Consider the following 26,781-nt stretch of genomic DNA (forward strand, 5'->3'; position numbering starts at 1 on the left):
AAAAGTATATTAATAACCCTTGTGGCATGATCCAAACTCATTATGAATCCTGAGGAAATTTGCATTTAATGGCTGCATGTCTGCAATTTAAAATACTCAAATACATACAGAACAAAATGATGGAGAAGAACAGCAGGGCTAACCCCATATTGAGCTACAGATGGGATCTAGGCTCAGATCAGAGATCACATTTTAATATTTCAGCCTGCACAGAGGTACAGATCTATTGTCTGTGACAGGATGGAATAATTAGTCCCATTTTGCACTGTGAGGGTGTGGAGTAAGAAGCTGGTGAGAACAGGTAAAGCAAGGAGAATTGTGATTCTGTTTGCCTCTGACCGTGCCAGTGTCTTACTGACGCAGGTGCAGAGGAGTTAGCAGCACTCCTGATGCCTTCTAGTCTTGTGAATGCAGGAGTGAAACGACCTAAGACTTCATGCAAGGTGTGTGCAAGTGGTACACTAGGACCAAGTGTTTGGCCTATTGAAAGAAAATTTAAGTTTTGACTAAAGCCTGATGAGGCTTTCCTAGACCAGATGTATGCAAAAGCTTTTTTGGCATTAAGTAAGCATGTATCTGAGGATAGACAGTCCAAGGAATAAGATAGTTCACAGTGCCACTGTAGGCTAAAGATTAATTAGGTGCTTGAGTGAAACTTGAGTGTAATTTCTATGTATCTGTGTATCTCAGTGAAATGTAGAAAGACTTGAGACATAATCAGTTTTTATTCTATTTTTGAAGATGGATGTCTGCTCAGAGGTCATGAGAGGTTACGTAACAACCAGACGTGAAGTAGGGGCTTACTTATCAGTTTCTATACTGCATAACATCCCTCTGTGGTAGGAAAGGTAGGAAAATTTGGCTCTATATAGATGTATGTCTATATACCAAGACCATGGTGTTTGGCAAGTGGAGCATCTGACTAAACTCTGAAAGCGTTGAGCTCCTTCTGTGTCCCCACTTACAGTTCAGCTGGGCTCATGGCTCAGGGGTTGTGCTTATTGAAGGATCATCCAGCAGACAGGTCCCTTCAGCATGTCCTAGTTGCTCAGGATTCAGTTGAGTATGGCAAGCTGTTTTGGCAGGGGAAGGCATGTTGGAAAGTGATCAGAACAGTTGATGGCCACTTTCATTCTCAAAACCACTGAACATTTCTTTGTAGTAGTCTGTGATTTAGCACTGGATTATGTAAACAGTTGCACTTGGACATTTAAATTACAAGTTGCAACCCAGCTGGCTCATGAAGACTTGCATGACCTATTCAGGCCAGTCATCAGCACTTTCTATTCTCCCTCATCTGGCAAAAAATGTGAAAGCTATTGGCTTCTGGCAACTTCAGCCACCCTTGTTTATCTGTAACACGTCAGGGAACAGTGGTTTCTCTTTTCTTGCAAACAAACTCACAGATACTGCCTTTTGATAAATATTTACTGTCTATAAAAATATGATGGATATAAAATATGTAAATGTATATGTGTGAGTAAATATGCAATGTCAACATTATATACAAATACATTAGCTCTGGTAGGTGAGATGTGTTTAGCAAATATATTACCATGAGATTTATTTTTTTCCTGTCCTAGTCTGTTGTTGCCTTTGCTGTTTTGAATTTGACGTGGATTGAGGCATATCACTGGCGTGGTATTGCATGAGCAGTTTGCATTTCTCAGTAGAAAATCAAATTAAAGCTTAACCAGGCAGCTGCTGATTGTACTGTCAGTGGTTTAAGCTTTGCTTTGTGCTTTAGTTGTGGTGTGTCTCTGGTTTTTCCCTTGACATTGTGTTTTGTTGGGTTTGGCTGCTAGATAAATATGCTCATTTCCTTGTTTTTCTAAGTATAGCCGGTGATGTATTTTTCTGGTTTTTTTATGCTTCCTTCCTTCTCTTCTCTTTTGCCTCCTTCATGGTGGACACCTCTCTTGTTCCTCCTCTTAACTGGATGCACACCTTCCTGTCTGTAGCTAGAAGTAAAGGTAGAGATTACATTCTTTCTAAGACTTCATTGCTTGTAAAATGTTTGTGGATGGGCAAAGTGTATTTTTATGAATGCGTTTCATACTGGAACTTAATGCTTTTATTTTTAAAAGTCTCTTAACAATCTTTTGTATTGAATTATGGAGGAAATATTTATTAAGAATAATGCTTTGAGGCCTTCCTAAGAGATGTTATTTTCTCCCTATTCACACTAAATGTGGGCTGTGCAGCATCAGGCCATTTGTTGTTGGTGATGCTGGGGTGCAAAGGGTTCATCAGTTCAGCCAAGGATAGAGCCATAGGCCAGTGAGCTCATCCTGCTGACACTTGATCTAGAGTAATGCCACTGCTGGTACTTTTTCTGCTAGCGTTGGTGGCAGCAGAACCTGGGCATGTCCAGTATCACTCAACAATGGAGGTTTTTTGAGCTGTTGTTTCTACCCCCGCTCTGCTTCCCATCATTCCTGTTTGTGCAAAGGTGTTTTTCAAAGAGAAATTGAGTTGCAAAAAAGCTGCAGAGGAAGCAGAAGTAAGCAGAGAGGTCCATTTCCTTTGCAGCCCAGTAAAGCACAGGGCATGCTAGTCTGCTCTGGGGCTCCAACTTGCTCTTCAGCAGTTCATGCCTATCTTAGGCATGCTGAGGGCGGTCATCCATCCCTTATCAAATCTGCCAAAAAGGCAAAACGCTGCAAACTTGCTATGGGTCTTCAGTTGGACTGGAAGGAAAGGTGAAGATTGATTGCTAAGTTACAAACATGACTTGAGAATAATCTTGGTTTTGATCCTATTTTCCAATGAGAAAGATTAAAAGGTTTTGTTATGCTGAGGCTTTTCTGTTCCAATGAATACACTCCTGAAAAATCTGATATATTTATTAGCATGATTTGAACATGTTGGATGATGTTGCTTGTGTCCATGCCAGTAAGACACTGGGGAATGAAATGACTAGTTATGCAGCTATGAATTTGGGAGGGATATGAGCTCAGAGGATTTGTTCATAATAACTTTCCTTTGAGGCACAAGCAGTCTCTGCTCAATAATTACTACTCCTGTAATATCTGAATTCTAGGGAGCACAAAGGTGTATTAAACACCTTAATTTGTATGATTCCTTTTTCTGATGCTCAGCTTTCTTCTAACAATATTGTATTGTTGAATTCTCTGTAATGGAGTACATTATGTAATCAATATTATTTGTTCTATTTTGAGATTGGAAAAATATTCCAATAATTAATTTCATAGTTTTTCTATTCTCTCCAAACTTGGGTGATGGAGGGTAACACCTAAGCTGTACTCAGAGCTATCTTCTCAGTAAGAGGTGAATATCAGAACATAAAAATCACATGTAAACAGTGTAAAAAATATGAAAACCTGAAGCTCTAAGCCAGCCATATAAAATGTCTGTGCCTCAACATAGCTGCCAATAATTCACTTAGCTGATGTATGGCTTAGTGTGGTTTAAGGGTCAGTGTAGATCAGAGCAAGTCTTGTGTGATGTTAGTTCATATTCTTTTCTTGGGTGGTATTTTTTGCTTCAGGCCAATCTGTGTAGGACTAAACTGAAAGTCTTCTCCAAGGTAGCCATGAGGATTGTAACTTATAGTCCACAATTAATTAATATGTACTGAAACTTACTGTGTCATTGAGTGACAATATCATTTCACTTCCCAGCTATGTGTAGTTTTTAGCTCTAGTTATAGCAGGTGACTTTGTCATAGAACCATCAGTCTGTGTGAAAAATGGCATTGCTTTCAGAGGGCTCAAACTGTAATTTTGAACCCACACATGGCCTTCAGCTCACAGAGAAAGTGGTACCAGATGCCTTTAGAGCTTGCACGGAAGGTTCATATTTTTTGGCATTCTTGTAGTTTTTAGTAAAAACTGGCAACAACTCTGTCTCATGTCATGTATGTAGCCAAAATATATGATGTATTTGATTTAGTTTTGGATATGATGTATTTGATTTCATAAAATTTCTTCACAGCATATAGTGGTCTGTGACCTTGCATTCATCATTTAAAGCAAGTGGTTGATTAGTTGTTTCCATTGCAGTAAATAGGCTTTATCAGCATCTATCCTTTTTAAAATGTTCAGGAAATTTTAATTTTTTTGGTAATAAGTTCCTGCAAAATGGAAGAAGATGAAGTGTAGGTGTTCTGGGGTAATGGCTGGAGTAGTTGAGATACAGACAAGCATGTGGATATCACTTGCATTTTAACCTGAGCTGAGGTTTCAGGTTAAATGCATTGAGTTCTTATTTGAGGTATGGAACTGGTCATGGAGGTGAGGTAAATATGTGATGAGCAAGGACTTCTGTTTAGTTTGGCAAGAATTGCTGAATATGACTTTTCTGGAGAGGTAGTGGCAATTAAGGAACAATTATATTAAGTTTATTTCCCTAATGCTTCCCCACAAATAAATGATATAAAAGGAAATTAGAAATAACCAACTTCAATTTGCTACTGGAGTTAATGTGTTATCACCTTCTTCCATATTATTTGTTCTCTTTAAAGTCTTTGTTAAGGAAATAGTTATTTGCCATTTTGTTACCTTCCACCATGTGGGTTTTGTTCTATCATCACTCTTGGTTTGGATCTCACTTCTACTGAGGCTTATGTCCCCTTTGAAAATTGTCTGTATTCTTGGTGGGAATCTGCTGTTTTCAGTGAATTAAGTCCTTTGTCTTCTTGAAGGCAATAGCAAAATTCACATTGAGTCCACTGGGCCAAGAACCCAAAGAACTGAAGATGCCCTCTCTGACACAGGGAACGACCAGTGAGGCTGGTTTCTGGGTGTGCGTGGGACACCCTGTAGCACCCGTGCAGTCTGCAGATGGCTGGCTCTTCTCCAAGGCATGTGGCTTCTTCCTTCCTTCCATCAGTAGTTGTGCTTGGTGTGAACTACACAGCTGCCTTCTCATTTTCAGTATGAAGTAGGATTTTTCTTAATTGTCAGAGAGAAGTGAAAGAGTGAGATCTTTTAAAATGCATGTTGTGTGGACCAAAGGCTATAACCAATTTCACTGCTTAATAACCAGCATTGCAAAATCAGATTATCTGCTTTGGTCCTACCTGCTCTTAACTGAAGTAGGTCTTTTAAGTCTTGTAAGGTTTAGCATTGCTCTCAAAGAATGAGGTTCTTACTTCATCAAGATGTTCAATAATATTGACCTGAAGGTAATGGCACAGGAAAAAAGAAATAGCGTTTGTGGGCTTGAATAGAAGGAAATGACTGGACCTTACTGATCAGGAAAATATTTTCAATTTCTTTTTCATCACTAATACCATTAGGATTTGTATTGGCTTGCTTCGGAGATAATGTCGCCAGCAGGACCTGGGCAGTGTCATCCCCTGTACTTGGTGAGGCTGCACCTTGGGTGCTGTGTCCAGTTCTGGGCTCCTCACTACAAGAAAGACATTGAGGTGTTGAGGTGCAAAGAAGGGCAACAGAGCTGGTGAAGGCTTTGTAGCACAAGTCTGATGAGGAGCAGCTGAGGGAGCTGGGGGTGTTTAATCAGGGGAAAAAAAAAGGCTCAGGGGAGACCTCATTGCCCCCTACAACAATCTGAAAGGCAAACCTAGCAAGATTGGGGTCAGCCTCTTCATCCCAGTAAGAAGAGATAGAATGAAGGGAAATGGCCTCAGGTTGCACCAGGTATGGATTTAGATGGGATATTAGCAAAAATTTCTTTATGGAAAGAGTTGTAAAACATGGGAACAGGCTGCCCAGGGCAGTGGTTGACTTGCCAGTCCTGGAGATGTTTAAAAGATGTGTAGATGGAGATGACTCATGGACACAGATTAGTGATGGACTTGGCAGTCCTGGGGGTTGGACTTGATGACCTTAAATGTCTTTTCCAGTCTAAATAGTTCTATGGTTGTATGTGAATAAGTCCAGCTGAATGGCCAAGAGTTTATGCAAATGTTGAAGTGAAACATCAGTAACAAATTAAATCATTTGTGCTCTCTAAATGTCTAATTATACAAGGGCAAAAACAACACTACATTTGTCTTGCCAGCCTTGGCAGTGGTTTTTAAGCTCTGCTTTGCCCTGTAAAGTATCTTAATATTTGGATTTTAAATGTGAATATTGTATGGTTTTGGTTTCTATAATTAAAAGTATTAATGAAAATACTCTAAAATATGTGTGGTAGTGGGTTTGTTTGGTGAGAAAAAAATCCTGCATTATTATAAGGATGGTGACTTTCAATTCTAACTTTACTCTTAATGACTACTTAAGAAAATCAAGCATTTTATTTTATGATTAGCAAATACCAAATGTGCAAAACCTCTTTGATAGAATCAAAGCCCCTTGAATGAAGATGTTATTCTTCTGGAATAAATTTTTTTGTAAGTGAATTTGTGCTGCTGGTTTCATATTTTGTTTAGGGAATAAAGAAATATTTTAATGTAATTTGTTGAAGTCTAGTTAGAGGTGATTGACAGTTGATGATTTCAAATGTAAAGTATTGGGTGGCATTTCTGCAAGGCATTCTTCCTATTTCTTTATATTCCGGCGGTGATGACATTTTCTGAATTTTGGGGAATGAAGTCACATAAATGTTCAATATCAGCTAATGCAAAGGAATAGATGTCTTATTCTTCTTTTTATACCTCTTTGTCATACATTTATGAACACAAACATAATAGGACAGTTCTGGTAAATTATTTTTGTGCTTATGAGCATGTGAGTTTACAAATATTGTGTATGCATAAGATATTAAATAACGCTTTAAGTATTTTCTAGTTTATAGGTAATTTATTTTTTCTTACATGTTTTCTTTCTGCCTTGTTTTAAAACTGTCTTTCTTATGGGTGAATAAGCTGCTGATTCTTTGCTGGCTTTCATTTTTATTAAGAAGAACGATTCCTGTGAGAGTTAAAGGCATTGTGGTTGTGTTGTGTGTAAACAGAAGCTAAAATATTGTCATCATAGGCTGTATTGTAGTCTTCTGTTTTCAATGAAGCTCAGGTTTCTCTCTACCCAGAGAGAGTATTTAATTTATATAATTGAAAGACGTTTCCCGTATCCCCCCCCCGCCCCCATTTTTTTAATTTGAGGCATTCAGTGGTATGTAGAGATGCAGAGGTAGCAAAACAAGCCACGTGCTTTGTAAAAGGGAGGCTAATAGCACTTTTGATGGATGTCTGATTTTTAAAGTGCTGTATGTTTCATTAAAATTTACATGTAAAGTAAGGGCAAGCGCAGTGACATGAAAGCTAATGCAAGTTGCACATCTTGACATAATAACAATCAGAAGAAACTGGAGATCCCAGATGGCAGCTTGGCCTTTGCCATCCATTTAATAAGCTACTAACTACTAATTATTGCACTGTTATGGGCAAGTTAATTTACTGTTGACTCTTAAAGAGACATTGTGCATTTTCCTGACATTTAGGTTTTTCAGTTCAGATTTGAAAGTGTTTTTCCTCTGCAGATTAAAACCCTTCCTATGGATGGTAACAAAGAGACAACAGAATGGGAAATGGAACATAATAATCTGTGGGGTTTTTTGATAATAGCAGAATATAAGGTTGTGGTGGTTTGGGCCTTTAGGGCATGAGTTTTTAGCTGAAAAGAACACCAACATGTACTTTAAATCTAGGATTTAAGTTTTGCATTTAACAGTAGATGCACTGTTAGTATTGTTGTTAAAAATAAATAGAACATCTTTCCCTTAAATAATTGAAGCTTAAGATTGATTCTGAAAATAAGAGAAACTAGAAATAGAAAATCAAAATTACAGGTTCATTTCTTTCACCAGAGAGGATGTGAAGGCAAAATTTCAACTCACAAATCAGAAAGCTAAAATGTCCACTGTATTTTTTGAAAAATTCTTCATTTTAATGTTACTTACCTGGTTGTCATATTACAGGGAAGGAATGTTATCTGTAAAATATAAGGGTTTTTTTAAGTGATCTTTTTCTTCTTCCAGTTGAAATGGACATTCAGTAATGAGACCAGTCAGGGAGAAGTTTTGATCTAAGAACCTATTTAGGAATGAAGGAACAGCTGCAGTTTAAATGGACTCTAATTCTCACAGTTAATGCTGTTTTATGAGCACATGATTGTCTGTGATAATGTTTGGGAGGAGTATGGTGGGTAATAGCTTATTTCCTGGGCTTTATGGAAATGCAGCAAAGTGATGATAATGCCATCAGGAACTGAAATAGACCCTGTCACACACATCAGACAGTTGCAAAAATAGGAAACCCTGTGAAAGAGGGGAGTTTCCTGTTTTAAGGCTCCTTGTGGCCTTCTGTGGACTGGAGAGATAACGTTATGGTATTGAACAGTTTAGAAAATATGTGCTGTGTAAGCTGGATCTTGTACATTAGAAATAAGACCTTACAAACAGCAGCCTTATTTGCTGTGCTTTACCAGCTGATAAATATTTTGACTAGAGATCAGGGAATAACATGCCATGCAAATGGTTGTAAAACTACTACTGTGAAGAAGGTCATGTGTGTCAGTTACTAATTCATGCCTAATGGTGTGTGATTTTACCCACATCAGTATTGTGGGTTTTGATTCTGATTTTGGGAAAGCATATCTTCCTGTGACATGCAGAACTCTTCATTTATTTGGCTGTACTCATCCTTTCATGGAGCTAGAGCTCCTTCTCAAGCTTGTTTTTCATTTCCTCATTTGTTTCAAGAGCCTTGATAGTTTGGAGTGCACATATAGAAATCAGTGCTGATAGGCTATGAAATAAGGGAAGATAATAGAAAATAGCACTGCAGAGAGCAAGGAATCAGGTGTGAACCCAGCCATCACAGGTTGTGGCATATACATTTGTTTTGAAAGCCTTTTTGTTTTGATAACCTACTCTGCAAGTTGCTGTGCTGAGTCTACTGCAATCCCTAAACGGATGGAGAACCCTACAGAAATTAATGGTGTTTTGTACTTGGGAATGGGTTGTGTACCTGCAGGGATCAAGTCCCCAGAGTCTGTTATAGAAGATTTTCTATGAGATATTGGTCTTACACTATATGAGCTTATTATACTGAGGGGTTTGATGCAATGATATTAAGAGCCATATTCTTCACTGTTTTGGAAGCATTTTATTGTGGTATACCTGATACTGAAGCAGAGGAAATGCACTAATGTAAAAGAAATAGTGCAGGGAGGAATCTGACTCTAAAACTGTTCCAACACTATCCTGAGGGATTCTGGATAATTCTCATTAAATTATGGCCTTAGTTCTCTTGTTAAACACTGCAAAGCATTTAATAGAAATGGTTCTTTACCAGCATTGCTTTGTGGGGAAAGGCTTTAAACAGAACTGGTACTTTTAGGATTTGTGTACACAGTTGTCACCATTAAAAAGTCAGTAGCATTTGCCAAGCAGTACCACACAGTGGTGCCTGAGAAATCACCTCCTCTCCTACAGTAGAGCAAGAAGATGGTATGTAATATTTGTAGGTAAGTGTTTACAATTTGATTCTGTCAATTGCATGCATTTTAATCAAGCTTTTCTCTCATATCAATCAGTTTGATTGGGGAACTGCTTATGGGCAAGATTATTTCTAAAACAACATGATTCCTTTTAATTGACCAAATTATTTTTATTGAAGACTTAAAAAAAAATCAGTTTTTGCTCTAAAATACTATATCTTTGTGATTTTTCCTTGTTAGTAGTAGTAACAAAAAGGTATAATATGTTAAAATAATTGTATTTTAAAGGGACCTGGGGTCTTATTAGGTACAGTGAATTGTATTAAGCCAGCGTTATGAAGCATACACCTTTATTCCCCTAATTACTGGTATATTAATAATGACCAGGTTGATGATGAATGTTCTGATCACCAGCTGGGATCAGATAATTACATTTGATTATGTAAAGAGTTAGTTGCTATAAGCCTTGAAATATTAAAACTTGGCTAGAATAAATATCACTGAAGAACCTTTGTCTTTTACATGTGTATTCAGCTGCCTGTTCTCTGAGCGATTCTTGGTTCACTCGCTAATGTTGGGAAGCAAACTGTGAACAGTTATTTTCCAACCCTGTGAATGTTGATAAAAGGATCTTGCATGGCTGCTGGCTTGTCCTGTGAAGGGAGAGCACATTGCTGCATCGCAGCACAGGGATTACAGGCTCTCGTTTAGCTCTGCATTAAAGATGTTGCAAGCTTTTGTAAAACCCAGGGCAGCCCTAGCATCACTGTGCATTTGCATTTCCCAGCTCTGACAAAGGGCACACACCTTTCAGGCACCAGTGCCTTGCAGGACTGGCCAACTCCATCATCCAAATAACACATTTATCTGACCATTTTAATATTTAGTTTGGACAGTGTTACTCTGCAAACAGTCTCAGAGAAGTCTGTAGGCATGTGTGCAAGCTGCATTCTACATGTTTTTTTTTAATCTTTCAGATTACCAAATTATTTTTTCCCCAGAATTTTTTCAGTTCCTAAATATCCATTGTTTTTTTAATTCCCCTGTTATTAAACTGCTGAAAAGAAACATAACTTTTGTTACTTGTCTTATTAAATACTGTTATAAAGAATGCTTTATGTCACTGATCATTGGCAGTTTGAACAGAATATCATTTTTGCCACACTGTGACAGACCGTTTATGCCAGATTGTGGAAAAAATCTTTGCCTAAAGTTGGAAAAAATCAGAATGTTCAGATTGTAAGGGTCTCTTTAGAAATTACTTGCTGTACTTAAAGTACTCAATTCCAGGCTTTCAATTTATCAGTAAATTTTATATTAAGATAATATACTAGAGACACACATTAGTAATTTTTCTTTGCTACACTCTTGTACTTTATTTGTTCTCTCTGTTGACTCAGTCTTTAAAACAGATATATTTAAAGAGAAATCTCTGGACATTTCATTTCCTGCTATGCTTCTAAGCTGCAGTGTACATCCATAATGGTATGAAAGTATTATGTAGTGGATGCACTTACTGTGTTATCAGACAGAAGTATGAGAGTTTACTTTGATTTCTTTGATTTTCCAAATGCTGATTTTTTTTTTTTTTAATTTTTTTTTTTTTTTTTGGTGTCGGGGAAGAGAAGACTGGAGAAAGAAAATCGGAGATTCTTTCTTTTTGTCTTCTAAGGTACTTTTATTTAAACCAGTGCAGTTTTCTTACTAATTTTCTCCTTCAGGTGTTTGCTATCAATCTGCTGGGTTAAACTTTGTGCTATTCCATCAGGCAAGTTTTGTAAATGTTGATCAGTGCATGAAATCAGTTCTTAAATGGCTGCAAAATTGCCTTCCTTCAGACTGTTTTGATCACAAGGGCTTTCAAGTGTCAAAGTCATTTGGAGAACTAGATAGATAAAATGCATGAGCACTAAGCTTTTTCCAGGATAGAATAAATAAATGTATTTTCTGCTGTGTGCTCTGCCTTTGGTAGTGATTTGTTAAAAGGGGAAAAAAAAAGAAAGGCAATGATATTAAATATTTACAAGAGTGATTTAGTTGTGTAATCTTGTGCTATGCATCCCTGTTTAATAGTGAAATCAGCTACTGCTGAAGTAAATGCCATTAAACTGGTAGTGCTGTGAAGGTCACTGCATATACAATGTCAAAACAATTTATAGAGAATAATGATTTTTGTCAGCTTTCCAATGTACCAACGTCCCTCCTTTTTGTCTTCCAAAAATAACTGAAAATAAATTTATTTCAGAAATCATGTTGTCTTTGACTCTCCTCCCATCTGACTGATTTTGGAGCATGGAACCTCTTTAAAAGTTTTCATATTGATGACCCCAATGGATAAACACTGATTCCCTTCTTTCTGGCCTTGAGCTTGTTACAGCTCTATTTGCTGGGATTTCTAGTTGGCCATTTCTCAGCAGTTCATTTTAAGAGATACTGAATTATGACCTCCACTCTTATGAGTGATTGCTTTTCTTCCCTATTTCCAGCCATATCTATCTGCGAATCTCATGAAAAAAAAATCTCTTTTTTTTTGGTGTGTGTGCTGATTGTTTGTCATCAGCAGAGCACGTGTCGCATGTTGACGACTCGCCAACCTCCTGAACTGGTAGATGTCTTATAAATACTTGGAGTACATTCCTGCACAGCATCATGCTTCGTGAAGAGGCCTCAGAAGTGAGAGCTGTGTTCCTGGCTCTGCAGCTGACTTTCCCTGTGAATTTTTGGGACCTTTGTGCCTCTGCAGCAATGGAGTGGGGACAAAAGCCCTTCACCACTGCACAAGGAGCTGCTGCATTGACACTTAGAGCGTGTCCTGAAAACAATACACAGCGAGTACAGAGCATTATCATTCAGCTTCACATCCGTCCAGCAAGAAGGTTAATTATTTGTTTTCCTTTTTTACAGTTGAATGAGCAGAAGCACAGAGAGATGGAGAGAGCTGGAGGAGAACAGGCAATAAATGCCAGTTCTCTTGTCCATTCCTGTTTCTCTAAGCACCAGTGCAATCTATTTAATAAACCACCAAATACCTTGCCTCCTATACCAAGGACTCTTCCAATTAGATTCCACTTGCTAAAGCAATACTCTAAAAAGATGAAAACTGTATTCACCTGTTGATAAACATGGACATGACCACAGAAATAGCAATCATATTTTACAAAGGGAAATGACACATATTCTCTGTAAAAAAATTATACAGAAGGAAATAACCTATCCTAATGCAAAGGTGCCCTGAGTGTGCTGTGTAAGGATTTTGTTGGGAAAGTACATGTGAGCACAGAGACAATGTGGGTTTCTCTTCAAAGGCATGACATTTAAGGACAGGTGGAAAAGAACTAAGGCACTTAAATTGTTCAAGGAGTGGAAATGATTTTTTGGTGAAAGGAAGTGCATCAGCAGTGGAAAGAGGGAAGGGAAGCAGAAGGAAGAGTAGTAGAAACATACATACTCTTATCTGGGAGTCCAAGCTAAAGTGGTGGAAGAGAAATCTGCTGTGAACACTGGTCTCCTGGACAGAATAAGATGGGAAGACATCCCTACAGATCTTCTGCTGAGGATTAGGCAACTAGGTATTAATATTGGTAGCTTATTTTGGTATTTGATTTTTGTGATGTCTCATTCCATAATGCAGTAGGAGAAGACTAAAGCCTCTATTTACTGACATAGCTTTTTATGGCCTTCTCCTCCAGGCCCATTAGCAGACCTTTCATCTGTTGTGAAGGAGGCTAGTTCAGCAGGGTGTCCGGAAAGGATATATGAGTGCATGGTTAAATTGGGCCTTGTGATTTCCTTTAGACTGTTTTATCTGGTTCTTTGTCTCTTTTTATGCAAGTCTATGATTAACATTGAGTTCTTCCCAGAATGCTGGCAATTATCTCACAGGTGAAAGGATTAAGAAAGAGCAGTGGGAATTACACTGGGATTAAATGAGACTGCCTTTGGAGTGTATTTGTGAATGTGGTTTCTTCTTTTTTTTTTTTTTTTCTTCTCTAAGCAAAGAGAAAGAAGAGAAGCCAGCTCAGCCTTCAGGTCTCTCTAGGGAGGAAAGTAATACCTTTGAATATGGAAAAGTAGCATCTCATCTTGGGAGGAGGTCATGCTGAGAAAGGAAAGGTAGTGTTAAGGCACAAGATTTACAGTCTTCAGTTCAGTTCTTGGTTCCTCTGATTTTGCTTCAGGCTGTTCTGATTGCCCACAGTGAACCCTAGCTTGTCCATGTGTGAAATGGAAGTGGTGATAAGTTTCTTGTCTAATGTTGCATGAAACTAAATTAATTACTCTGTAAGTGTACTAGGTTTTTGGGTAGTAAGTACAAAAAAAAAGGATTCTGTGTATTCTTATGCCCCACACTGTGGTCACAAATGATTTCAGATGTTTTGAGTAATTTCTGTCCCTCTATTATTCTCCCTCTGTGTAAGGCAGACACAATGCTGGTAGAAAAGGGGGGACCCAGCCCCTTCTTGGGATGAAAAGAGAAACTGCCCCATGGGATTGGCATGCCCAGACTGCAGGGGTACCACAGTTTGCGAGGCTGGGTCATGCTGTACCTTACCTGCAAACTGGCCTGGAGTCTGGCTTGTGCTTCCACAGGGCCTGTCAAGTCACCCCTGATGGGAGCCTGGACTTTGGGCAGTAGCCCTAGGCAAAGAGTTGAGTTCATCTTTAGCTCTGTTATTCACATCTTCTGACTCTGCACCGCATGGGTTTACAGTGCAGCACTGCCTGTAGATACTGAGAGAAATTGTGCTGTGGTGTTGAGAAAGCAAATAGTGCTGGAAAACAGGAGATCTTCCATCAGATCAGGTTGCTCAGAGCCTCATTCAACCTGACCTTGAATGTTTCCAGGGGTGGGGCATCCAACACCTCTCTGAGCAACCTGTTCCAGTATTTCATCACCCTCATTGTGAAAAATTTCTTCCTTATATCTAAACTAAATCTACCCTCCTTTAATTTAAAACCATTACTCCCTGTCCTGTCAATACAGGCCCTACTAAATTGTCTGTCCCTGAGACTAAGTAGTCACAGCTTGTAGTATTCAAAGGAACATACTTTCCAGGAAAGAAAGCAACTATGTTCTCTTTGCATCAGGAAGTATGTTCTGTATTTCTACACAGGGAAGTTGAAGCCAGAGGCAGGCAAGTTAATATTGGTGGTGCTGGCTTCCCATCTTAGAGCTGTATCTTACCTCTGAACCTGCTGCTTGCTCTCCTCTGCAGTTTGCAGATTTTGGGAGTCACTGCTGGCTGCTCCCCAAGCAGCAGCCATGACCGACAGACACCTAACATATTTCATCTTAGTGTGAGATCTTTGGCAGAGACGTGACTCAGGCATAGACTTTTTTTGTCCTACCCTTGCTACTGCTCTCACTTTGTGTTTTACCACTGTGTGTGCTGCCCCCTTTCACTCAAATCTTTCAACTCTGTTCTTAGGGACCACAGTCTCAACAGTGGCTATGTATGGTCTGTACTGTATGCTCTTTACCCTTCTGTGTTCCATGTACCAAAAAAGAGCCAGTTAATATTTGTTGTCATGGCTTTTGTGATAAAGATCAGATATATCCTGACTATACTCATTTTATTGTGGTTCTGAGTTGGAACAGTTCTGCCCTCCTGTCAGTTGACAGTCAGGCATCACTAAGATGGGGTATAAGTGAAAATGAGATGGCGCCCTATTAAGTCCACACAAAGAATTTGGGTGGAGTTATTGCATGGGCATTGCTGAATGCTTTTTTGAGAGCTCTGATATTTTTTGTTAAACCTTTGCATAATTATTTTAACACTACTCTTTCTCTCTTATAATCCATTTGTTGCCTTTGATTGGAGTCTCTTTGGCTCATGGGTCATCTTGGGGACAGGAACAGTGAGTTCCCAGAGCTTTAACCATGTAGAATATGAATTTTCAGAAGTTATAAATACAAGTTTTCCATGATAATCCCAGTATTCTCATTCAGGAGTTCCATAATGATAATTGCCTAAGCCTCTGTTCTCTTTTTATCTGATGATCATTATTTCTCTTGTATATTTTATTCTGATTTTATTCTTAGTGTATCAGTTTGCTTTACCTTGTTTGTATAGATGGATAGCTATGATTAAAAAAATCTATTTTGTTCCAAGTATATTTTTATCAGAATAACTGTCAGTATCTTTCCATCTATGCCAAACACATTTTAAAGTGTCTCCTTATGTTACCCTGCCTGCATGACTAGATTTGGAGCTGTAGTACAGCTGTTTTGTTTTGTCCCACAACCCTACCACTCAAACCCCAATTCTTCCTTGCTTTGACTTGCCATGCAGTGCTGGGTCCCTCTGGTGCCCTGGTCTTGGGCACTGATGCCATCCCACTGCTCAGGCTCAGTGTTAGGTTAGTGCACATCACTCTGGACCTTCAGCAAGCAGAGGGACAGTTAGCAGCACTCTGGACTTAAGCATGTTATGGGGTAGCAGAGCTAGAAACAAGATACACTGGTAGAGCTGTGAGCAGGAGGTGCTGTGTAGTCACTCAGAGCACTTAGTATTTTCCATTTAACAGAAGACAGTGAAGGACAGAGACTACCTGATTTTCCACAGAGATAGGATGAACTACTAAGGCTGGGAACAGAGCCCAGAGACTCAGATTCCTGTTGGCACAGCGCTATTGAACTAAGCAAGCTTTCAACTGAGTACACTAGGTACAGCAAGTCACATCAAAGCCCCATTTAGAAGTTGGCCTAAGCAATGATATTATTCTTAGGCAATGTAGAATTTGCTTCTGTTGCATTTCCCTAGTCTTTCACAGGCATATAATATTAATGAAAAAGTCCCTACTCCATTTGAGACACTGGCTTGCCAGGAAACGAGGAGATTAACTTCATTGTACATAAAGATTTCACTTGGTTAAGAGAGTGCTTTGAAGAAAGGAAGGAAGCACTGAAACAACAAGATTGATTCATGAGTCTCTTATTACAAGATTATCTGTCTTTTTATTGAACAGCATATTTATTATATGGCCAGTCTCTATTACAGACCAGTGATTCCCTAGGTTCAGATGTTTACCTGGTGATGGCTGGGATGCCACATAAACAGCTGTGAATAGAGCCAGTTATTCAATCCATTCCTAAAGAGGTTTGATTGTAAATCCCCAGTTTTCCCAGGATGTGATGTCCGAGCCAAAGCAGGCAGGAGGCTGTTGTGCTATCTGGCAGAGCTCTCTGCTGGTGCTGCTGCTGGAAATGGTTAGAAATGTTCATATCAATTTTCAGCAGGGGCAGCTGGCACCCTGGGGATGGGGCAGGGAGTGTCAGAGTCTCTAATCCATTCCTACCACCTCTTGTTCTCATGTGTTGGCATGGTGGGCTGCTTAGAGCAGGAGAGGGAAAATTCCTCTTGTTCTATCACAAGGCATTGGAGATTCATATTTCCCCCTTTCTAGCTCTTTTCCTGCAACTTTTCAGGCATTGCTTCAAATAAAAAGATTTAAGTACACCTTTCCTATTATGATTTCTAGTGTATGAGACCCTGAAGTCCATGAGATACCTTTGTGCTGTATAGGATGATAATAAAATACTTAAAAATTAGCCAAACCCACAGACTGTGGGATCATCAGTCTTTTATTCTGTGAGGCTGTTAAACCTTTCTGGATTTTTCTAAAAGTTGTGATACATTGTGTGTATGCTTTAACTGTACTACAATAGTATAAATATCATAATATAATCTCTAGTTATTGTCTGTTTGTGTTTCTTCTGGTCCTTTATATTACACTCTTATGAGAACCAAAAACTATGGCAGCTTTTCAACAGTTGGATTCTGTGCATGGCTTAATTTGAGTCGTTCCCCAAACAATGAATTAACAAATGAATTAAATTTTAAACTGTTTCTTAAAAGCATTATCGGCCTTTAGTAAAATAATGGAAACAATATTAAAAATAATGACTGTAACTATAAGGAGTAACAGAACCATGAGCAATTATCTTTGGCATTTAATAAACAAAACTTATAAAGGACATTTGATTACTTTTGGACTCAGTTACAGAATTAGTGGATGAAAAGAAGATAGTGATTGTTTAGACTCCAATGTGTTATTTGACAAAATGCTCTACTTTAAAAAAACCCCACAATTAAAATTTGGCTTTAACGTGAGTTTTTAAAAACAAATTAGTAATTCTAAATGCAACAGCATTTTCATGAACTGTGAAAGCTAGACAAATTGGAAGTTACTGTCATTTCTGTCTAGTGCTTTTCTTAGTGATCACAAAGAGGGAAAGAAATGACATATTAATGAAATGTGTAGATTTGAGTAGAATGGAAAGAATTGCAATCATCAGTGTGGATATCAAACAGCATAAATGTTGCCTAATTGCCATGGCATCCTTCATAAAGCAGTAGGTGGATAATTCATCTGTAAAGAGACCTGATAAACTGCAACTAGACTAAACTTTTAAGGACCTTAAATACTGTAAGGGGGAGATATGTCAAGCAAATTGTAAGTATTTTTAAAGGATTGATGATTAAGATTGTGCATGACTTGATTAAGAGGGAGCAGCCAAAGGACTTGTATGTATTCTAGGTCTTCATGCTGAGAAAGTGGCAAAATATGAAATCTATGTCCAAACACATATGGAGCATAAATACACAGGAGAAGAAGGAATTATCCGGGGGTTGTCTCAGAGAAATTATGTAGAAACGTTACTGTTCAATTGGTTAAAGGCTTTCTAGGTCCAGTAGCAAGAGAGAACATATTAGCAATGGGCACTACAGGAACAGCTTACAGAGTATTTTAGGAAGTGAAAAGATGTAAGCCATTGACTTTAGGCAATTTTATTGAAAGTAAGCCATTGTGGGGAGGCAGACTTTCTCTTCCACACCTAGTGAACATGAGATAGCAACTTAGAGGATGAAAACTTAATTTTTTTTCCCCTTCTCTGAAGGTCAGGTGTATCACAATATATTTATATAGCTTTCCATAGTTTTTCAGAGGGTCTTCATCTGCTTCATGTTGAAATCCTGTGTGCGTTGCTCTAGGTGACATCTGTATCTCTAAGGGAGCAATAAGCTGTTGTTGTATCAGCTAGCAATTAAAAACTAGTCCACCAAATGCAAACAAAATGCTTTCATAAAGGAAACTGGATGGTTTGCCATAACTACATTAGTGCTAATGCACTACCATGTCTCTTTTTTCTTTTTCTGTGTGTTAATTTTGTTCTTCAGCCACTCCATCTCTTCTGGCTTAATTACCCTCCCCAGACTAGAGACTGCTGCTGCCTTTTGGCTTCATTACCAGCTTTCATTTTCATTAAGAACTTTGTGCTAATGGACTGTTATAAAACAGAGTCATCACTGGCAGGTGTTGCCAAACGACTCTCAGCATGATGGCATTTCTGTGCAGTGGAGCAAACAGTCTGGACATTGGATTCACAGAGCATCCAAGGGCTTGCAATGGCAGGCAAAGAGAGATAAGTTTGGTGGATCAGTACAAAGAAGCTCTCAAATATTTATAATGATGGAAGAAGAACAATGATGGAAAAAGAGCATTATGACCAAGTGACCTTGTTCTGAGACCACCAAAAGTGCCAGCAGCTCTTCTGGTTGCAAATATCACAGAACTGCTTTCCAAAGAGCTCTCTTGTAGTCACAAAAAACTAATCCTTATACTCCTCCTGTTTAGAAAGGAATGAATATCTGAAAGCCACCTCACTGACGAAGTGAAATCATATATCAAAATAAACTTTGTGGCTCATGTCATTCAACATTACTAATGGGAATGCATATTTCTGCTGTAGTGATACTGGTCATAGCTGCCTTTGTGTGCCCTCTGACCTATTCAGCAGTTGTTACCAACACTCATCAGGAAAAAGCAAGGACTTCCTATATTGTCCTTCAAGAAGCTGATTGTTCCAGTCAAATAACTAGAGACATGTCCCAGAAGAAATATTGTCAGATTTTGTCTCTTAAGAGGGGAATAAGAGTGATTTAACCACTGATGAACTGTAATAAAAAAATCATAACTCTGTGTTGATCTGAAGTCTGTTAACTTTTGTTATTGTTTCCAGAAGACCATAAAAGCTGCCTAGGTAAGTACTGAAGCAAGTACAGAGCAGGGGGACATGATGGGTCCACTTGCAAATAAGCAAATGGTATGTATTGCCTATTCTTTCCTGGCCACTTTTGGATTTGATTATGCTTCCCATTTGTCCTTTTCATTCTTACCAAATGCAAGCTTCACATCAGCTAAGTGGTCTATGTATGCTAAAACTCAGAGTGACAGAATAGCATCACTTGCCTAGAAAAGTGATTTTTCTTCTATCAGTTTTTTTTTGTCTGTTCTCAAGACACTGCTCCCCTGCAATGAGGTCTTTTTTTGGAGATGGATTTATCTCACAGAGTAGTCAAAGAACTCTTGATCTGACTGGCTGCAGGATATGCATTTTGGCTGAGTGTAAGAAGGTATGCTTTCCTCTAGTTCTTGACCTTTTGGCAGTCATTGGGCCACTTCTGATACAGAATGGCTTTTCACAGGCTAGTGCAGTTAGTCTGCACCTGTTCCTAGAAGAGAGTAGTGTCCATAGTAACGTGATACACAGCTAAATGCAGTTGCTCTTCCTTCAGCACAATGTTTAATGATTGCATGGCAGATACAATTTTTCTTATTGCTTACAATGCCACTGTCTCCTTAAAATTCATTCTCTACTTCAATGGATGAGCTCAGACAAGACTTTTCAGACCAAAGGAAAATGTGTTTCACTGGGAGACCTGGATCATAAGGCTGAGGAAGAAGACTTTCTGGAGTGTGAGGGAAGTTCGAAGAGAGGTTTTAGTAGAGAGGGGTTTTGCAGCACAAAGTGGCCCTGGAAGTATACTGACAGGTGTAACCAAAGAACCAGATCTTAGACACTGTGGAAGGACAGACGTTTTTCCCAGGGATGATGCTGGGAGTGTGCGTGGTGTACTGCAACCCAGAAGATTATGAGACTGCATATTCAAAGTGTGAGGCAAAAGGGAGAAAAGGCCACCAGTAAAATCAGGGCAGGTATCTTGGAGCTTTTATTTTCCTTAGTCTGTCCTGTGTCCTTACTTTTCATTTTTTCCATCCCAAAAATATATTTGGCTTAATTTTGAGTAAAGTATTTGTGTTGCTGCACCCACATATACAAGCATGGACTGATGTACCTTTGGGCTCTAATCACATCAGGATCCCATAACTTTAAGGAAACTTTCGTAGTGACTACAGGGTGTACATGCTGGCACTCAAGCACCGTTGCTGCAGGTGAGAATATTTGACTTCAGGCTCTGCTGGTCTTGTATGACTCTTGCTCTTTGTAGCAGTGAATAATGCCAGAAAATTTCTGGACACCCAAGTTCCACTGTGGAGGTACAACTACTGGACTTCCCTTTGGCTTTTAATCCTGTCTGAGAGAGGGTTTATTAGTAATAATATAACAAGACATCATTAATGCTCTGTTGTAATTTTCTAGGCTTAAGGGGTTGCAGCTGAAGTTTCATTTTGCATCTTTTATATGAGCAAATCTTATAGGAAATTTCAGTGTTTTAGAGTAAGGGAAATTGCTCCTGGTTTGAAAGGATAATGTAAATAGGTATAAATCTTTCTCTCCTTTCCTCTGGTAATTCTGTCTAGGTCACACTGTAGAGCTTTTCCAGTACATGCTTAACTGTGACCTTGTGTTTCTTCTGTGTCTTTTCTTGTACTTACATAGATGTTGTGTACATCTGGAGGATTCCACTTGTAAGTGATCAAAGTTAAACCTGTGCAGAAACTGGAGCTCAAATCGCTTCAAAGTGGATTAGGCTAAATAATGAGAATACATCACTGGAGAATAATCTTATAGTGAATAACAGGCAGTTTGTGGCAGAACATAAGTTGTTGTAACCTGTTAAGACATGGGGAAAGGTGTTAAAGAGCATTCTTGTAGTGAATATAATGTATTAATACTGTTGCATTTATGTTCTGTCTTTTTTCCTTTTTTTTTTCTTCTGTCAGGCTCTGTAGTCTAGGAAGAATTTTGTGCGAGGAAGTTTCTCAGTACAGTTCAGTCTGTTCTCCTGATCCTGGCTCTTCTGTTATGTTTCTGTTGGAGTAGTAGAAAAATGAGAGGGCTGCTACTCCTTACTCTCCCAATGGCACTTCCAATCTGTGAGTCAGATTTCTTTGTCAGTATTGGCTGTGTTCCCACAATTACTGTGTGGGCTAGGGAATGATTAGTGTCTTGTCTTCCAAGGGGAAGAGGAGGAAGAGGGTCCCGTAGGGAATTAGTAGCAGAGGAGGGTATAAATCTGAGATATTCTTGACTATTTTTGGGCATGAATACCATACATACTCTAAACATGAAATTTAAGTATTCATCAAGAATGGGGTAGAGTTTTGTCTGATAAATTTTAAAAAGCCCTATGGTAGGCAGAGCCATTATCTTCCTCCAGAAGGTGATTTACTTGTTATTGCTCAGCTGTGAGTCAGGCCTTTCCTTCTGAAGGGATAAATCATTCCTCACAGAGTAAATGTCACATGGAGATGTATCGGTGACTCCAGAAAAAGTTGCCCTTTAACAGCTTCCTGGTAACATTTCCTTTGCAGTGCTTGGGTAAATGCAATGACAAAATAAAGGGAGCATCTATCCCCTTCTTCTGTTCTTCTTCATCACAGTCTGTCAGTCCCACCTCGGGGCTGTTGCATCTTAAAGGGAATGACTCACACCATTGGCAGAGCAGATAATGCCAAGCCAAAAGGATACTGGGCACGTATAAATCTCAGGTCTTGGGACAGGAGCTGACTGGCCTCCCTGTGTAATCGCAGAGGCCACACTGTTTGGTGGGGTATATCAAGACAACTGTCTTGGAGTTCAGGGATCTAAGGCTAATCATTATCAAAGAAGAATCTTCTTGATAAATGAAGGAAGCAGGTAGTTCAGAGAAGGCTGGAAGGTCAGAAGGTGGAAGGCCACAAGTACTGATGAACCTTATGTTTAGGTTTATGATTGTGAGCCAATAGAGACATTATCTCTTAAAAAAAAAGAAGGAATTATTTATTATTAATCAAAAGAGGCGTGGACAGCAGGTCAAGGGAGCTTATTCTTTCCCTCTATTCAGCTCTGATGAGACCCCATCTGAAGAACTGCATCTAGTTCCGGGGTCCCGAGCACAGAAAGGACATGGACCTGTTGAAGTGAGTCCAGAGGAGGCCACTGAGATGTTTAGAGGGATAAAGCACCTTTCCTTTGAAGAAATTCTGAGAGAATTGGGATGGTTGAGCATGGAGAGGAGAAGGCATTGGGGTGACCTAATTGCAGCTTTCTAGTACCTGAAGGGAGCCTACGAGAAAGATGTAGAGGGACTTTTTACAAGGGCATGTAGTGATAGGATAAAGGAGAAGGGTTTCAAACTGAGAGTAAGTTTAGGTTGCATATTAGGAAAAAAATTCTTTACTGTGAGGATGTTGAGGCACTGGAACAGTGGTTGCCCAGGGAAATGGTGGATGCCCCATCTCTGGAAATGATCAAGGCCAGGTTGGATGGGTTTTGGAGCAACCTGGTCTATTGGAAGGTGTCCTTGTCCATGGCAGAGAGGTTGAACTAAATGATCTTTAAGGTCCCTTCCAACCTAAGCCATTCTATGATTCTTTGATGTACCATCCTCATCACTGTAGTAATTCCTGATTTTTAATGACAGCAGATTTATATGGAAGGATCTGTTTAGGATGGGGAGTTGAAAATTGTATCTTTACATTTTCTCATGTAGGTCATTACTATGAATATAGTTACCTTAGTTGTCAATGACTGATTATTCTTTTCTTCTGACAGCAAAATTAAGTGGTGGATTTCAGTCCTGCTGTAAATAAGAAGGGATAGGTGGTCTCATTAGAGGTCCTTGCCTCCTTGCCTGTGGTTACTTCAAAGGGGCTTAGGCACTGCATGGCTGACAATTTCTCCTTAATTTCTTTAGATCTCCAAGAAAGCAAGTGTAGGAGTATTAAATACAGATAAGTTCCAGCTTGAGGATGCCACCTCAGTTTTTTTTTTTCTCTGAAATCTGTAAGCAGCTAAAGGCTTAATATTAAGAATGAGCATCTACAGGTGACTTGTGCAAATATGTGGACAGGTACTATGGTGACAGACATTGCTGCAGAACTCCAGAGTTCATCTGTACAAAGGGCTTGATTTATCTTTCAAGGAGCAGACCAAAACTGGATCACATGAAGCTTTAGAGTAATGTAAATAAGTTAAGGCCAAATATGGTGGAGCATATTAATATGCTTAGTGAGATTGATCATCAGTGGGATTTTGCAGGAAGAAGGGAGAATGCAGGAGAATTCAGAGCTGTGAGAAAATGCTGCTGAATCACTGTCCAGAGAAGAGAGTCTTTCTTGATTTACTGATAAGAGGAACAAGGCTTCCCATGGGTGTGAGTACTGCCTCACAACTCTTGAGATAAAAGAAGTGTTGTAATAGAATTAAAAGTAGTCATATGAGTATACATCTGACTGTACTTTGGTTTCCAAAAACTGAACAAATTTCTAATTGTGATATTAAACACCTTTCTTAACAGCAAATGGAGTGTACAGCCAAAATGCTTCAGGCATAGCAGCTGGAACAACAACTTGGATCCAGAAATGTTTTACATTGGAGCATGCCTCAAAGTAACCCTTTTAAACACTGCAAGACCAATCCTACAAGAAATGGAAGAATGGACCTTGACACTGTCCCTATACAATCTTCTTTCCTTGGATCTAAATGGTGTCTTCTACTTTTGTGCAGGTCTAGCAATTTCAGCTGGGTAACATCTAGAATTGAATATTACACTCTGTATGTTCAGAATTTCTCAAAGTTTTGATACTGGGGACTTGTAGAGATCAGTGAAAGAGAACAGTGAGCAATTTTTCTTAGGAACCTTGAATAATAGCTCTTTAAGGTCATGTTATTGCTGCAGTATTTCCAAGGTTCAAAATTTCTCTCATCTTTAAAATGCTTCATGATGTCCCAGCTGAATTAGTAGGCCTATTAGAGGCCTATATATTTCTGTTTCCCCTGCTGAGATAGCTTAGTTTTTCCCTTTCTCTTTTTTCCAGAGCTGGAACTACTGGCATAAGAGTGTTTGCCTGATCACCACCAGTGGCTGGAACAGCCCTAAGTGTTTCAACTTCCTATTTCCTTACTCTTCAGCTGTTGTATTTTTTTGCTCAAAACTTTGAAGAAAAGTAGATGTGGTGTAAAAGAGAGGACAGAAAGTTTTGTTGCATTCGTAAAATGTTAGACACAGTCTCCTCTTCTTGCTCTCATTGGTAAGAATCCATGAAAAAAAAAGAATAGATACTAAACAGCTAGATACTAAACTTAGTTTGTAAAGAGAAATGTGAATCAGGAGTTAAGGATCTGTAAAAGCACCTCATCCATTTCCCTGCTGGTGCTTTGTATGGCATGAAGTTAAAACAGCAGTGTCCTTATGATACATTTTCTGCTGGTGTATGCACCATGTGAAGAAAAAATGTTCAGTGTGTGTGCATATGCGTGGGCAGCTGGCTCATTTGTTCCTTAGGTATTCATTGGAGATTGCTGTCATTGTTCCTCATTTTATTAGCTTTTGCCAAGTACTTCCACTTTTACTAAGGACTGCAGGGTTTATGGCAGCGATATTTCTCACAGTGTCAGAGATAAAATATCCTGCTAATCACAGACTCTCTGGTAATATAAGTTGCAAAGGAGAAGCAGTCTTGTTTTGAAGAGGTCCTGCTTGGGAGTGTTAAGTCTCCTGTTGGATAAGCAGCCTGGAGAGTTTGATGCACTTCATGTTCTCTAGGAAGGTAAATAATTTGTCTTGAATGATGGGGCAGATAGGGGAGAGGTGTAATATCAGTTACTATTTTTCTTCCTAAACAATAACTCACGGTCTCTCATATTTAGGGTTTCAACTTAAAAGGAGCTAAGCATCCTGAACTTCACTGTTTCAGAAAGAGTTGAAGGTGTTTGGTCTCCTATTGAATGAAACCACTGCAAACAAATGCTTTCCAAACAGACTTTTTCCCATGCAAGGGGGAGGTAGGGAAAGGAAACAAAGACAAAACTGTTCTCCCTAGTCCACTTCCTTTCCCTTTTTGTTATTTCTAATTTTTTTTTCCACAAGATTAAGAAAATCTCCTACCTTTGGCCTCATGTGGAACATGACCTCCCAAAAGGAAGTAAAGAAAGTAAAGGGATGATAATATATTTGTTTATCTGGGGGAAAAGACACTGATTCTACCCTAAAGTAAGGCATGTCCTCAGTGTTAAAGCTAAGCTGCTGGAAAAAATCTCTTTGGAGGAATAGAGGTCTAGGTTCATTTCTGCTAGGACATCTGAGTGTCACATCCAACCCTGGCTCAATCATTCCAAGGTCTTACAACTTGATTATTCTGAAGACTTGTGTAGGATAACATATATATATATATATATATATATATATATATATCTTTAGGATAACATATAAATACATAGCATACAGTATCTAGCACATGCTTTGTACGTATGCATATTCTGGGACACTTGGAGAAGCTGCTGTCAGTCACTGTTAGGATGAAATCAGTGTAGAACCTCAAGTCTGATATTCCAGGAAAAACAGTGCCTGAACACACAAAAAATAAAGGTTAGAGTGTCTTTTGGCAGCATAGAAGTAATTACAACCTAATGAGTTGGTCACCTTCATTTAGAAACGATGTTGAGTTTGAGAGGGAGAAGAAGGGAAAATCCATTGCAGAAGGCAATCTGAAGAGCAGTCTGCCTTATTTTGGCAGGAGCACGGGCTCTGAGTTTTTAGAACATTGGAACAATAATGAAATTAGGTCACAGATTCCACTAATTCAGCTTCTCCACTTCTAGAAACAATTAAATGCTTATCTCTTCCTTTCACATACATTAAATTAATCAGCCATGAGCTAAGAGTAATACACTGCTTCGGCTTAAGACCCACCACATTTTCCTTGTAGCTTGCACCTCTGCTGGCTCAGTACATGTGCAGAGCACTGAGAATGTCTGGCAAAAGCCAGTATAGTGTTTCTGAACACATGTGATAGTATAGTACTCAATCGAGCCCTTTCAGTGAGAGGTCACTAGAGGAGGGGGGGTGTTTTGGTATAATATTCAGCTAGGGAAATTATAATGATGTGTGTTTCAGCAGCACTTATGTGTTAAGCCTGGTGCTATCCATCTGCACAGTAAGAGACAGTCCTTGAGCTAAAAACTGTAAACCCACAGAGCAAATAGGTGTTAGAGGAGGAGAAAGACATGTCATTAAGAGACACAGAAAAAGAAGGGACTTGTGTGTCCCAGAGTATATCCCAACCACTTGTTAATCTTGTGTCTCAGAATCACTGAAAAAACATCTGCTGAAGTCAAATAGATTTGAGGGTAAATGCATTTCAGGACTAAGATTTTCTAGGGCATCGCTGTATGTTCTGG

The 26,781-nt window shown here is 39.0% G+C and overlaps 1 protein-coding gene across 21 annotated transcripts in view; it reads left to right on the top strand.

Moving 5' to 3' along the window:
* NRXN3 (neurexin 3) overlaps positions 1-26,781 on the top strand; it is a 961,434-nt gene that overhangs the window by 95,061 nt on the left and 839,592 nt on the right. For all 21 annotated transcript variants that reach the window (XR_005257043.1, XR_005257044.1, XM_038137596.1 and 18 more), the window contains one exon: positions 1,962-1,973. Coding sequence is in view for 19 of the 21 variants with exons in the window: in XM_038137596.1 (XP_037993524.1) it covers positions 1,962-1,973 (12 nt within the window). In the remaining 2 variants the exon portion in view is untranslated. The remainder of the gene's footprint in view (positions 1-1,961; positions 1,974-26,781) is intronic.

This window comes from Motacilla alba, chromosome 5 (assembly GCF_015832195.1).
Source record: "Motacilla alba alba isolate MOTALB_02 chromosome 5, Motacilla_alba_V1.0_pri, whole genome shotgun sequence".
Lineage (NCBI taxonomy): Eukaryota > Metazoa > Chordata > Aves > Passeriformes > Motacillidae > Motacilla > Motacilla alba.